Below are 14,579 nucleotides of genomic sequence, written 5' to 3' on the forward strand. Positions count from 1 at the left end.
TATATTATATTAAGAAATATTTTATTATTTCAATATCGTATCATTTCCATTTCACAGTTTTACAAATTTAATTTCACAAATCATAGTTTGTAAACTTAATACAGATGCTAAGTAGACTTATAATTAGTTTATGTAGTAAATTTAAATATTTGATTCTTTTTTTTTTTTTTTTTTTTTTGAGAGACCTTTTTACAAAAAGGACTGGATTTTCTTTAAACTATATAATAATGATGAATATAATGAAAGTGCTGCTTAGGAGATAAATATTCAGTTAAGTTAAAGGAGCTAGAAAAAATAATTGGTGATTAGGAAAAGGTGCAGAAAATGAAATTGAATGAAGTTTAAAAAAAAATACTAAAATGCAAATCTATTTTAAAGTTATAGAGTATTTTTGTTTCGTTTAAATATGCCACATCTGGTTTATCGTTTGTAATTATAAAAAAAAAACTTAAAATTAGTTAGATTAAAAAAATAAACTAGATTATAGAAAAAATAGTCTAGAGAAATTATAGACTTAATTTGAGAAAAAAAATTATAATATAAAAAATAAGCTAAACAATTCCTAGTAAGTTCCTTGCAGTAATTAACATTAAACCTTATAGCAAATAGCCTGAACGTCAACATTTTTTTAAGAGTTTTCGAAGAGAGAGGATTAAATAGAGCTTTTAATAACGATAGCCACTGCCATCATTATCGCCATTTTGTCCACCCGAACCAAAGCCATTAGAACCTTGTTGTTCATAGTTATAGCCATTGGCACCACCACCGCCATTACCACCATTACGGCCTCCACCATTACCACCATTACGATAACCATCATTGCCATTACCATTACGACCACCTCCATTACCGCCGCCATTAGGACGACCACTAGAATAACCTTGGCCATTGTTATATTGACCACCTCCACTACCGCCATTACGTCCACCACCACTACCACCATTACCACCGCCATTGGGAGCACCACTTGAGTAACCATTAGAACCCAAATCCTGACCACTAGGTCTGCCATTACTATAACCATTTGAGCCTAAACTTTGGCCACCTGGTCTGCCGCCGCTATAACCATTAGAACCTAAACTTTGTCCACCTCCATTGCGACCACCATTGCCATTGGAATAACCATTACCACCGCCATTACCATTGCCGCCTCCATTAGGACGTCCACTCGAATAACCATTGGCACCCAAATCTTGTCCTGAACTATAACCACCATTACCTCCATTGCCACCATTACCGCCACCATTCTGTTGATAATCATAACCATCAGCACCACCCTGTCCTCCAGCACCACCTCCCTGTCCACCTTCAATGGCATCACCTTCATAACGTATTTGTGGACGATAACCTTCTTGGTCGGCTTCATATTCCACAACCTATAGAGAGAAAAAATAATACAAATTGTAGACTAAACTTTGTACTTCTTTGTCCCTCTTTAATGACAAAAAAACACAGTCCAAAAGCTGTTCCAGGAATGTATTCCTTGACTTTAATTCAAACCTCTTAAACAGAGAAAAGGAATTTAAACTTATTACAGAGATTCCCTAAGTAGATTACATGGTCCTATATTGCCCAGACTTTTGTCTCTATATAGACGAGGGAATAGTCATTATATAGCCGAGATATTGCCAAGACCATTGTCTCTAAATTGACAAAACTATTATCTCTATATTGACGAGCATATAGTATTTATGTAGACAATACTATAGCCTCTATATAGTCAAGAGTATAACCTCTATATAGTCGAGATATTGGCAAGACTATTGTCTCTATATTGACCAGACTATAGTCTCTATATAACCAAGACTAAAGTCTCAATATAAACGGCTATACACAGAGTAGAGTTTCTATTCAACCGAGATACTAAGGTCTCCTTATTGACGAGACTTTAGTTTCTATATAAACGAGCGTATAGTCTCTATGCAGACAGTACTATAGTCTCTATATTGGCGAGACTATAGTCTCTATATAGTCAAGAGTATAGCCTCTATATAGTCAAGACTATAGTCTTTATATAGTCAAACTATAGTCTATATGTCAGACTATAATCGAGAGTATTGCCTCTTTATAGTCGAGACTATAGTCTCTATATAGTCGAGATTATAATCTCTATATAGTCGAGGCTATAATCTCTATGTAGTCGATACTATAGCCTCTATACAGTCTATACTATAGTCTCTATATAGTCAAGACTATAGTGTCTCTATATAGTCAAGACTATAGTCTCTATGAGACTTCAGTCTCTATATAGACGAGACTATATATATAAACGAATCTACAGAATCTACATAGATGGACAGCTTAAGAATTATGACTAATTTATTATGAAAAGACTACCAGAAAGACAACTTTCAGTCCATTATCCGTACAAAATTTTCAATAATTCAGATTTTGTTTCATGTTTTCTTACTTGCTTTCTGCCATCGGGTAATAAAACATTATATTGACCAGTCGTGAAATCACCATCACGCATTTCAGAATGTCCAAACGACAAACCACTTGGAGCATCATCCACTTGATAGCTAAATTCATATTTAGCGGGTTCCTATTGGAATAGAAAACGTTCAAAGAACCAGAGACATAGATATAATACAGATAACACATTAAATCAAGTCAAATTGTAATAAAGTTTTTGAAAGCGTTTTTTGTGGTTTGGCAAAAGCTTTGATTTGTTTTTCATTTGGTCAAAAGCCCAAGTGGTGAAATTGTGGTGAATTGAATTTTCAAATTTGTGTGTAAAGTGATTAAAATAAAACGTTAGAAATCGTATTTAAAGTGCTGCGTGTGGTGCGTTTTTTTTTTAGATCTTAAACTGGCGTTTTTCATTTTTTTAAAGCAAGTAAGTTTTTCTTAAAACCTGTTGTAAGTTAAGGGTTAATTGGTTTTCTTTTTTGTAGTTTTTTAAAGGTTAAAGCTTTTGTAAGTTGAGTAAGCTTGTTAAGCTTTAAAGCTTTAGTTTTCTATGAAAATATAATTTTGAATTTGTTCCAAAGCCATTTTCTACTTACATTGCTGCCATCATCACCATTGTAACCACCGTTGCCGCCTCCACTGCCACCTCCACGACCACCACCGCCATTACCATTTTGACTATAATCGTAACCATCACTGCCACCATTACCGCCGCTGCGAGCTCCACCATTGCCTTGATTGGGAGGTAAGTAGTCTTGGTTGGGTTGACCACCGCGTCCGCCACCACCACCATTACGGCCAGCTGAACCTGAAGCGGGAGGACCATAGCTATCAGAAGGACGGCCACCAGAGCCATTACCCGAACCTGAACCAGGAGCACCATAGGTGGAGGAGGGTCTGCCTCCAGCGCCACCACCACCGCCATTACCATTGCCATTAGGAGCACCATAAGTAGAAGAAGGTCTGCCGCCATTGCCATTAGAACCGGGAGCACCATAGGTGGAAGAAGGTCTACCTCCAGCACCACCGTTGCCATTAGAACCACCAAAACCAGGAGCACCGTAGCTAGAAGAAGGTCTGCCACCATTACCACCACCGTTGCCATTAGCACCAGGAGCACCATAAGTGGAAGAAGGTCTGCCACCATTACCACCACCACTGCCGCCACCATTTCCATTAGCACCAGGAGCTCCATAGGTTGATGAGGGTCTGCCTCCGGAACCACCACCATTACCAAAACCAGGAGCTCCATACGAAGAAGAAGGTCTGCCTCCAGCACCGCCACCATTGCCATTAGCACCAGGAGCTCCATAAGAAGAAGAAGGTTTACCACCACTTCCGCCACCATTGCCACCTGCACCACCACCTAAACCAGGAGCTCCATACGATGAGGAAGGTGAACCACCACCCAAACCAGGCGCTCCATAAGAATCTGAGGGCGCCAAGGGGGAACCACCGCCACCAGAACCTCCGCCACCACTGCCTGGTGCTCCATAACTATCAGAGGGAGGTAAATAAGAGTTAACGGGTGGCTCTGGTCTAGCCACCACCGTTGTCAGCACTAAACACAAACACACTAATTTAAACATTTTTGTTTTAAATTCTATTTTGTTTTATTTTTTCTCGTTTAATTCTTTCACAAATATTCACTATTCACACTCTTCTTCTAATTTTAAATTATTTTTCCAAGAGGTGGGCTATTAAAAGATACAGGATACACTAAACGATCCTGTTCTTAAGCTCGTTTTTATTAGGTTATTGCAAATCTTAACTCGTTATTTTATTCGCAAACAATTATAATTCTCTAAAACGTTTGTTCTTATTCCATAAACCGTTGTAATGAAAATCTAAATTGAAACTGATGTTTTAAACAAAAATTTTCAAATATTTATATGAATCGCTTTTGTTGGCGCAAAATATAAAATACTTTGAATTACATCCATCCAACCATCCGAACAATCTATCTATTCATCCATTCATTCATACTAACGTCGTCATCAGTCGTACAACATAAAATGTTACACATACTATATACCACAAAAAAAAAAAGATCTAACTAGCTAACTGCCTGCCTAACTCACTCGCTAAAAGTCTTACTTTTTGTCTGTCCCATCCCTATAACTGTTTAATAATACATACATATGTACATGCACACACTCGGAGCGAGAGGATCTTAGCAACCAAAAACCAAAAAAATTATGAATTTTTGAATTGCTCTTCAGCTTTAGAAGCACAAAAAATAAGATTCAATATCTTAGAGTTAGAAGTATGGAAAAAAGTCATGTCTTGACAACTACGTCACCTTAGATTAGTTAGACACAGACAATATACAATCACTCGTGCCACATGTTAAACTCCATGTCTTAAGAAACCGCCAACTATCTGTAGCAAACAGTCAACGCGAAATTAAGACAGATATTTAAAGATATCAAATCAATGTTCTAATAAAAGGGTTCAGTTCTACTTCTGTTCTGGTTCAGTTGCAGTGCGGTTCTAATTCAGTTCCAGTTCAGTTCTAGTTCAGTTCCAATTCAATTCTAGTTTAGTTCTAGTTCAGTTTTAGTTTAGTTCTAGTTTAGTTCTAGTTCAGATCCAGTACCAGTTCCAGTTCAGTTCTAGTTCAGTTATAGTTAAGTTCTAGTTCAGTTTTAGTTCAGTTCCAGTTCAGTTCTACTTTAGTTCTAGTTCAGTTCTAGTTCTAGGTCAGTTCTAGTTCAGTTTTAGTTCAGATCTAGTTTATTTCTAGTCAGTTTTATTGCAGTTCCAGTTCAGTTCTAGTTCAGTTCTAGTTAAGTTCTAGTTCAGATTTAGTTTAGTTCTAGTTCAGTTCTAGTTCAGTTCTAGTTCAGTTCTACTTTAGTTCTAGTTCAGTTCTAGTTCTAGGTCAGTTCTAGTTCAGTTTTAGTTCAGATCTAGTTTATTTCTAGTCAGTTTTATTGCAGTTCCAGTTCAGTTCTAGTTCAGTTCTAGTTCAGTTCTAGTTCAGTTCTAGTTCAGTTCTAGTTCAGTTCTAGTTCAGTTCTAGTTCAGTTCTAGTTCAGTTCTAGTTCAGTTCTAGTTCAGTTCTAGTTCAGTTCTAGTTCAGTTCTAGTTCAGTTCTAGTTCAGTTCTAGTTCAGTTTAGTTCAGTTCTAGTTCAGTTCTAGTTCATTCTAGTTCAGTTCTAGTTCAGTTCTAGTTCAGTTCTAGTTCAGTTCTAGTTCAGTTCTAGTTCAGTTCTAGTTCAGTTCTAGTTCAGATCTAGTTCAGTTCTGGTTCAGTTTTAGTTCAGTTCTAGATCAGTTTTTAGATCAGTTCTAGTTCAGTTCCAGTTCCGTTCTAATTCAGTTCTAGTTTAGTTCTAGTTCAGTTTTAGTTCAGTTTTAGTTCAGTTCTAGTTTAGTTCTAGTTCAGTTTTAGTTCAGTTCTAGTTAAGTTCTAGTTCAGTTTTACTTCAGTTCTAGTTCAATTCTAGTTGAGTTCTAGTTCAGTTGTAGTTCAGTTCTAGTTCAGTTCTAGTTAAGTTCTAGTTCAGTTCTAGTTCAGCTCTAGTTCAGTTCTAGTTTAGTTCTAGTTTAGTTCTAATTCAGTTTTAGTTCAGTTCTAGTTCAGTTTTACTTCAGTTCTAGTTCAATTCTAGTTGAGTTCTAGTACAGTTGTAGTTCAGTTCTAGTTCAGTTCTAGTTCAGTTCTAGTTCAGTTCTACTTTAGTTCTAGTTCAGTTCTAGTTCTAGGTCAGTTCTAGTTCAGTTTTAGTTCAGATCTAGTTTATTTCTAGTCAGTTTTATTGCAGTTCCAGTTCAGTTCTAGTTCAGTTCTAGTTAAGTTCTAGTTCAGATTTAGTTTAGTTCTAGTTCAGTTCTTGTTCAGTTCTAGTTCAGTTCTAGTTCAGTTCTAGTTCAGTTCTAGTTCAGTTCTAGTTCAGTTCTAGTTCAGTTCTAGTTCAGTTCTAGTTCAGTTCTAGTTCAGTTCTAGTTCAGTTCTAGTTCAGTTCTAGTTCTAGTTCAGTTCTAGTTCAGTTCTAGTTCAGTTCTAGTTCAGTTCTAGTTCAGTTCTAGTTCAGTTCTAGTTCAGTTCTAGTTCAGTTCTAGTTCAGATCTAGTTCAGTTCTGGTTCAGTTTTAGTTCAGTTCTAGATCAGTTTTTAGATCAGTTCTAGTTTAGTTCCAGTTCCGTTCTAATTCAGTTCTAGTTTAGTTCTAGTTCAGTTTTAGTTCAGTTTTAGTTCAGTTTTAGTTCAGTTCTAGTTTAGTTCTAGTTCAGTTTTAGTTCAGTTCTAGTTAAGTTCTAGTTCAGTTTTACTTCAGTTCTAGTTCAATTCTAGTTGAGTTCTAGTTCAGTTGTAGTTCAGTTCTAGTTCAGTTCTAGTTAAGTTCTAGTTCAGTTCTAGTTCAGCTCTAGTTCAGTTCTAGTTTAGTTCTAGTTTAGTTCTAATTCAGTTTTAGTTCAGTTCTAGTTCAGTTTTACTTCAGTTCTAGTTCAATTCTAGTTGAGTTCTAGTACAGTTGTAGTTCAGTTCTAGTTCAGTTCTAATTCAGTTCTAGTTCAGTTCTAGTTCAGTTCTTGTTCAGTTCTTGTTCAGTTCTTGTTCAGTTCTAGTTCAGTTCTAGTTCAGTTCTAGTTCAGTTCTAGTTCAGTTCAAGTTCAGTTCTAGTTCAGTTCTAGTTCAGTTCTTGTTAAATTCTAGTTCAGTTCTAGTTCAGTTCTAGTTCAGTTCTAGTTCAGTTCTAGTTCAAGTTCAGTTCTAGTTCCGTTCTTGTTCAATTCTAGTTAAGTTCTAGTTCAGTTCTAGTTCTAGTTCAATTCTAGTTCAGTTCTAGTTCAGTTCTAGTTCAGTTCTAGTTCAGTTCTAGTTTAGTTCTAGTTCAGTTCTAGTTCAGTTCTAGTTCAGTTCTAGTTCAGTTCTAGTTCAGTTCTAGTTCAGTTCTAGTTCAGTTCTAATCCAGTTTTGTAAATAAATAAAGAACTAAATCGATTGAATTCATTTAAACTTCTGTCTGTTTCAGTTTAATCAAAAAAAAAAAAAAATCGACTACTTCATTCATACATACAGCAAGGCAGTCAGCCTGCATTCTACAGTGAACTGAAAATCATCCAAAGGTACATTAAACTAATGCATGCTTGCTCGCATGCATGAAGCATGGTTCTCTAATGTTTTGTCAGTTTGTTTGTTAGTTGTTTAGTGTTTGTTTTTGTTGTCGTACTTTTTATTAAAATCATCACAGCATCTTCATTGCTGCTGTGGTTTTTGTCGTCATCTGCATCGTGTTATTCATTCATACATTTAAACAATTGTATTTGTTTTTTGTAGTTCTTTTTGCATTTCCCTGCGTTTTGTGGTGACTGTCACAGTTCTAGTTCAGTTTAGTTTTAGCTCAGTTCTAGTTCAGTTCTAATTCAGTTCTATATCATTTCTAGTTCAGATCTAGTTTAGTTCTAGTTCAGTTCTAGTTCACTTCTAGTTTGGTTCTAGTTCAGTTTTAGTTCAGTTCTAGTTCAGTTCTAGTTCAGTTCCAGTTCAGTTCTAGTTTAGTTCTAGCTCAGTTCTAGTTCAGTTTTAGTTCTAGTTTTGTTCTAGATTCGCTCTAGTTTTGTTCTTATTCTGTTCTAGTTCTAGTTGAATTCTTGGTAAATACAAGTTCCAGTTCATTATTAGTTCTATTCTATAACTTCGACTCAACAAATTAATGAAACATTTTAGAAAATACATTAAAAGTAAAACTGATTACATTGATTGCTTATAGAACTGCAGGGCTATTCATAACTTCACATGAGTGTTGTTCTTTTTATCTTTTGCTGTTTGCATTTGTAGCTCATATAGAGTCATACTCGTAAATACGAGTGCTATCAAATATTGATCATCTTCACAATGATGATGATCATCATCTATATAACCCTTCATGTAAGAACTTATGATTGTATAGTACGTGCAAAAAGTAAAAGGTTACTTTATAAAATCTTTATAAATGATTAAGAAATCCTTTTATGAAATTAGAAATGTTACGTAGAAAATTGTAACGTTTATGAATGTAAAATACCATGTGACCTCGAAGTCAAATTGTTTTTTAAATAAAAGTGTCAATTGTGTAATTCAGTGTAAAAACATGTTGAGCGAAATAATTATTTAGAAATTATAACAAAATATATAAGATCTAGAGAATTTAGAAACAGAATGGCGATGTTACTCTCGAAATATGTTATGCAGTTAGAGATCGATTGTTTCACAAGTTTAGCGTTAGTTCAGTTATGTTTCAGTTTAGTTCTAGTTCAGTTCTAGTTCAGTTCTAGTTCAGTTCTAGTTCAGTTCTAGTTCAGTTCTAATTCAGTTCTAATTCAGTTCTAATTCAGTTCTAATTCAGTTCTAGTTCAGTTCTAGTTCAATTCATTTCTAGTTCTAGTTCAGTTCTAGTTCTAGTTCTAGTTCAGTTCTAGTTCAGTTCTAGTTCAGTTTTAGTTCAGTTCTAGTTTAGTTCTAGTTCAGTTCTAGTTCAGTTCTAGTTCAGTTCTAGTTCAGTTCTAGTTCAGTTCTAGTTCAGTTCTAGTTCAGTTCTAGTTCAGTTCTAGTTCAGTTCTAGTTCAGTTCTAGTTCAGTTCTAGTTCAGTTCTAGTTCAGTTCTAGTTCAGTTCTAGTTCAGTTCTAGTTCAGTTCTAGTTCAGTTCTAGTTCAGTTCTAGTTCAGTTCTAGTTCAGTTCTAGTTCAGTTCTAGTTCAGTTCTAGTTCAGTTCTAGCTCAGTTCTAGTTCAGTTCTAGTTCAGTTCTAGTTCAGTTCTAGTTCAGTTCTAGTTCAGTTCTAGTTCAGTTCTAGTTCAGTTTAGTTCAGTTCTAGTTCAGTTCTAGTTCAGTTCTAGTTCAGTTCTAGTTCAGTTCTAGTTCAGTTCTAGTTCAGTTCTAGTTCAGTTCTAGTTCAGTTCTAGTTCAGTTCTAGTTCAGTTCTTGTTAAATTCTAGTTAAGTTCTAGTTCAGTTCTAGTTCAGTTCTAGTTCAGTTCTAGTTCAGTTCTAGTTCAGTCTCGTTCAGTTCTAGTTCAGTTCTAGTTCAGTTCTAGTTCAGTTCTAGTTCAGTTCTAGTTCAGTTCTAGTTCAGTTCTAGTTCAGTTCTAGTTCAGTTCTAGTTCAGTTCTAGTTCAGTTCTAGTTCAGTTCTAGTTCAGTTCTAGTTCAGTTCTAGTTCAGTTCTAGTTCAGTTCTAGTTCAGTTCTAGTTCAGTTAGTTCAGTTCTAGTTCAGTTCTAGTTCAGTTCTAGTTCAGTTCTAGTTCAGTTCTAGTTCAGTTCTAGTTCAGTTCTAGTTCAGTTCTAGTTCAGTTCTAGTTCAGTTCTAGTTTAGTTCTAGTTCAGTTCTAGTTCAGTTCTAGTTCAGTTCTAGTTCAGTTCTAGTTCAGTTCTAGTTCAGTTCTAGTTCCGTTCTTGTTCAATTCTAGTTAAGTTCTAGTTCAGTTCTAGTTCAATTCTAGTTCAGTTCTAGTTCAGTTCTAGTTCAGTTCTAGTTTAGTTCTAGTTCAGTTCTAGTTCAGTTCTAGTTCAGTTCTAGTTCAGTTCTAGTTCAGTTCTAGTTCAGTTCTAGTTCAGTTCTAGTTCAGTTCTTGTTAAATTCTAGTTAAGTTCTAGTTCAGTTCTAGTTCAGTTCTAGTTCAGTTCTAGTTCAGTTCTAGTTCAGTTCTAGTTCAGTTCTAGTTCAGTTCTAGTTCAGTTCTAGTTCAGTTCTAGTTCAGTTCTAGTTCAGTTCTAGTTCAGTTCTAGTTCAGTTCTAGTTCAGTTCTAGTTCAGATCTAGTTCAGTTCTGGTTCAGTTTTAGTTCAGTTCTAGATCAGTTTTTAGATCAGTTCTAGTTTAGTTCCAGTTCCGTTCTAATTCAGTTCTAGTTTAGTTCTAGTTCAGTTTTAGTTCAGTTTTAGTTCAGTTTTAGTTCAGTTCTAGTTTAGTTCTAGTTCAGTTTTAGTTCAGTTCTAGTTAAGTTCTAGTTCAGTTTTACTTCAGTTCTAGTTCAATTCTAGTTGAGTTCTAGTTCAGTTGTAGTTCAGTTCTAGTTCAGTTCTAGTTAAGTTCTAGTTCAGTTCTAGTTCAGCTCTAGTTCAGTTCTAGTTTAGTTCTAGTTTAGTTCTAATTCAGTTTTAGTTCAGTTCTAGTTCAGTTTTACTTCAGTTCTAGTTCAATTCTAGTTGAGTTCTAGTACAGTTGTAGTTCAGTTCTAGTTCAGTTCTAATTCAGTTCTAGTTCAGTTCTAGTTCAGTTCTTGTTCAGTTCTTGTTCAGTTCTTGTTCAGTTCTAGTTCAGTTCTAGTTCAGTTCTAGTTCAGTTCTAGTTCAGTTCAAGTTCAGTTCTAGTTCAGTTCTAGTTCAGTTCTTGTTAAATTCTAGTTCAGTTCTAGTTCAGTTCTAGTTCAGTTCTAGTTCAGTTCTAGTTCAAGTTCAGTTCTAGTTCCGTTCTTGTTCAATTCTAGTTAAGTTCTAGTTCAGTTCTAGTTCTAGTTCAATTCTAGTTCAGTTCTAGTTCAGTTCTAGTTCAGTTCTAGTTCAGTTCTAGTTTAGTTCTAGTTCAGTTCTAGTTCAGTTCTAGTTCAGTTCTAGTTCAGTTCTAGTTCAGTTCTAGTTCAGTTCTAGTTCAGTTCTAATCCAGTTTTGTAAATAAATAAAGAACTAAATCGATTGAATTCATTTAAACTTCTGTCTGTTTCAGTTTAATCAAAAAAAAAAAAAAATCGACTACTTCATTCATACATACAGCAAGGCAGTCAGCCTGCATTCTACAGTGAACTGAAAATCATCCAAAGGTACATTAAACTAATGCATGCTTGCTCGCATGCATGAAGCATGGTTCTCTAATGTTTGTCAGTTTGTTTGTTAGTTGTTTAGTGTTTGTTTTTGTTGTCGTACTTTTTATTAAAATCATCACAGCATCTTCATTGCTGCTGTGGTTTTGTCGTCATCTGCATCGTGTTATTCATTCATACATTTAAACAATTGTATTTGTTTTTTGTAGTTCTTTTTGCATTTCCCTGCGTTTTGTGGTGACTGTCACAGTTCTAGTTCAGTTTAGTTTTAGCTCAGTTCTAGTTCAGTTCTAATTCAGTTCTATATCATTTCTAGTTCAGATCTAGTTTAGTTCTAGTTCAGTTCTAGTTCACTTCTAGTTTGGTTCTAGTTCAGTTTTAGTTCAGTTCTAGTTCAGTTCTAGTTCAGTTCCAGTTCAGTTCTAGTTTAGTTCTAGCTCAGTTCTAGTTCAGTTTTAGTTCTAGTTTTGTTCTAGATTCGCTCTAGTTTTGTTCTTATTCTGTTCTAGTTCTAGTTGAATTCTTGGTAAATACAAGTTCCAGTTCATTATTAGTTCTATTCTATAACTTCGACTCAACAAATTAATGAAACATTTTAGAAAATACATTAAAAGTAAAACTGATACATTGATTGCTTATAGAACTGCAGGGCTATTCATAACTTCACATGAGTGTTGTTCTTTTTATCTTTTGCTGTTTGCATTTGTAGCTCATATAGAGTCATACTCGTAAATACGAGTGCTATCAAATATTGATCATCTTCACAATGATGATGATCATCATCTATATAACCCTTCATGTAAGAACTTATGATTGTATAGTACGTGCAAAAAGTAAAAGGTTACTTTATAAAATCTTTATAAATGATTAAGAAATCCTTTTATGAAATTAGAAATGTTACACGTAGAAAATTGTAACGTTTATGAATGTAAAATACCATGTGACCTCGAAGTCAAATTGTTTTTTAAATAAAAGTGTCAATTGTGTAATTCAGTGTAAAAACATGTTGAGCGAAATAATTATTTAGAAATTATAACAAAATATATAAGATCTAGAGAATTTAGAAACAGAATGGCGATGTTACTCTCGAAATATGTTATGCAGTTAGAGATCGATTGTTTCACAAGTTTAGCGTTAGTTCAGTTATGTTTCAGTTTAGTTCTAGTTCAGTTCTAGTTCAGTTCTAGTTCAGTTCTAGTTCAGTTCTAGTTCAGTTCTAATTCAGTTCTAATTCAGTTCTAATTCAGTTCTAATTCAGTTCTAGTTCAGTTCTAGTTCAATTCATTTCTAGTTCTAGTTCAGTTCTAGTTCTAGTTCTAGTTCAGTTCTAGTTCAGTTCTAGTTCAGTTTTAGTTCAGTTCTAGTTCAGTTCTAGTTCAGTTCTAGTTCAGTTCTAGTTCAGTTCTAGTTCAGTTCTAGTTCAGTGCTAGTTCAGTTCTAGTTCTAGTTCAGTTCTAGTTCAGTTCTAGTTCAGTTCTAGTTCAGTTCTAGTTCAGTTCTAGTTCAGTTCTAGTTCAATTTTTGTTCAGTTCTAGTTCAGTTTTAGTTCAGTTCTAGTTCAGTTCTAGTTCAGTTCAAGTTCTAGTTGAGTTCTAGTTCAGTTCAAGTTTAGTTCTGGTTCAGTTAAGTTTTAGTTCAGTTCTAGTTCAGTTCCAGTTCAGGTTTTAGTTTAGTTCTAGTTTGAACCTACTGTGTTTATCTACTTTTTTCACATACTGTATCTTAGATGTAGTGTTGATCTTAAGTGATTGTATGTTTAAGTTTTTTTGTGGTTTCTAAGTTTCCTTGAAAAGTTTTGCTGCTGTAGTTGCTGTTGTTTTACAGCAACGTCTTCTTAATTTTATTGTATTTTACAGCAGTAACAATTTTTATTATTATTTCCAAGTGTAGATGTGTAATAAGTCGTATGTGCTTGTAACTTTTTATATATTTTTGTTAATATTTATTTTTTTATTTTAAAGTCTCTGTAGGAGCTAAAAGATGTGGTTCTTTTTGTTTAATTTAATTTCGTTTTTTTGTGTATTAAAGTATATAAATATATATTTTATTTTGTAGTTAGTTATTGTTAAATCTGGGAGATTGTTTTGCAAATGCATAACTTAAAAATCGTGAAATCTTTATGGAAAAAAAAAAATAATCTGAAACAACAACGTAAAAACCTAAATAAATAAAATATTAAAAGTTTCATAGTTTTAAGTCAAAACGTTGCAATATTTTTGCTAAACTCTTACACACATTTTACGTAGGTTTATTGTATGTTTTGTTTTTCTTCTTTTGCCACTTTATGTTTCTATTACAATTTCTGTTACTTTTAATTTTAATTGCCTTTATTGCCAACTCTAAAGTTATTATTTTCCGTATTTTAATTTGTTTTGCATTGCATTAAACAATTAAATTTTTGGTCAGAAGCAGCTAAAATAAAAATGAAAGTGAGTGTCTGGTAAAAAGGCGTTATATCCGTTTAAAACAGTTGTTATTTGTTTAAACAGTGGAATGAACTTATTTTCTTTAAAAATGATATATTTAATAAGAATAATTTGTTTTCTTTAAGAAAACACTTTTATTTTACAACCAGACATATTTTGTTTACTTTAATCTAGTCACCTGTTAAAACACATATTAAATGATTAACATACATACAATATGTATGTGTTACATTGGTGTCTAGGGGGATGGGTTACCTTAAGGATTCTCTGCCAAATAATCAGCTGTCAGTTTATATTAAAACATATTGCGTAAATAAACAATGACATTTTATAAGGACAAAAATAAGTCTATCTGTTAATTTATTCAAACAGTGTCAACAAAAACTATTTAGACAACATAACATAAACTCGAATCTAGTAAGCAGTTAAGAATATAGTATAGTCTAGTCTACAATCTAGTCTATAGTCTAGTCTACAATCTAGTTTATAGTCTAGTATATATAGTCTAGTCTATAGTCTAGTCTATAGTCTAGTCTATAGTCTAGTCTATAGTCTTGTCTATAGTCTAGTCTATAGTCTAGTCTATAGTCTAGTCTATAGTCTAGTCTATAGTCTAGTCTATAGTCTAGTCTATAGTCTAGTCTATAGTCTAGTCTATAGTCTAGTCTATAGTCTAGTCTATAGTCTAGTCTATAGTCTAGTCTATAGTCTGGTCTGCAGTCTAGTCTTAAGTTTAGTGTATGGTCTAGTCTAGTAAATAGTCTAGTCGATAGGCTAGTCTGTACTCAATTATATAGTATATTTCCTGGTCTATAGTCTATTCCATGGTGTATAAATCGTCGTTTGTCCTTTTACTTTCTTAAGAGACTGTGTACATGGAAATCACATCAATGCGCCTGACCGCAAGAGTTGCCAAGGTATAACCACGCAACTTGTGTAGTAGCATACAACAACAAATATACATAAAACCGTAGATAAGGCAACTCTACAAATTTAC

The 14,579-nt window shown here is 33.9% G+C and overlaps 1 protein-coding gene across 2 annotated transcripts; it reads right to left on the reverse strand.

Annotated features, from left to right (window-relative positions):
• Window positions 1-4,283, reverse strand: LOC111682416 (pro-resilin). Of its 2 annotated transcripts, XM_023444371.2 has the most exons (3): window positions 3,009-4,283; window positions 2,411-2,545; window positions 1-1,376 (listed from the first exon to the last, which is right to left on the reverse strand). In XM_023444371.2, the coding sequence occupies exons 1-3, from the start codon at window positions 3,999-4,001 to the stop codon at window positions 666-668; spliced, it is 1,839 nt and encodes a 612-aa protein (XP_023300139.2). In that variant the 5' UTR covers window positions 4,002-4,283; the 3' UTR covers window positions 1-665. The 2 variants fall into 2 exon arrangements, with proteins under 2 accessions (XP_023300139.2, XP_023300140.2); XM_023444372.2 differs by lacking the exon at window positions 2,411-2,545.
• Between the last annotated feature and the right edge of the window lie 10,296 nt (window positions 4,284-14,579).

The sequence above is a fragment of the Lucilia cuprina genome, chromosome 6, assembly GCF_022045245.1.
Source record: "Lucilia cuprina isolate Lc7/37 chromosome 6, ASM2204524v1, whole genome shotgun sequence".
In the NCBI taxonomy this organism is placed as follows: domain Eukaryota; kingdom Metazoa; phylum Arthropoda; class Insecta; order Diptera; family Calliphoridae; genus Lucilia; species Lucilia cuprina.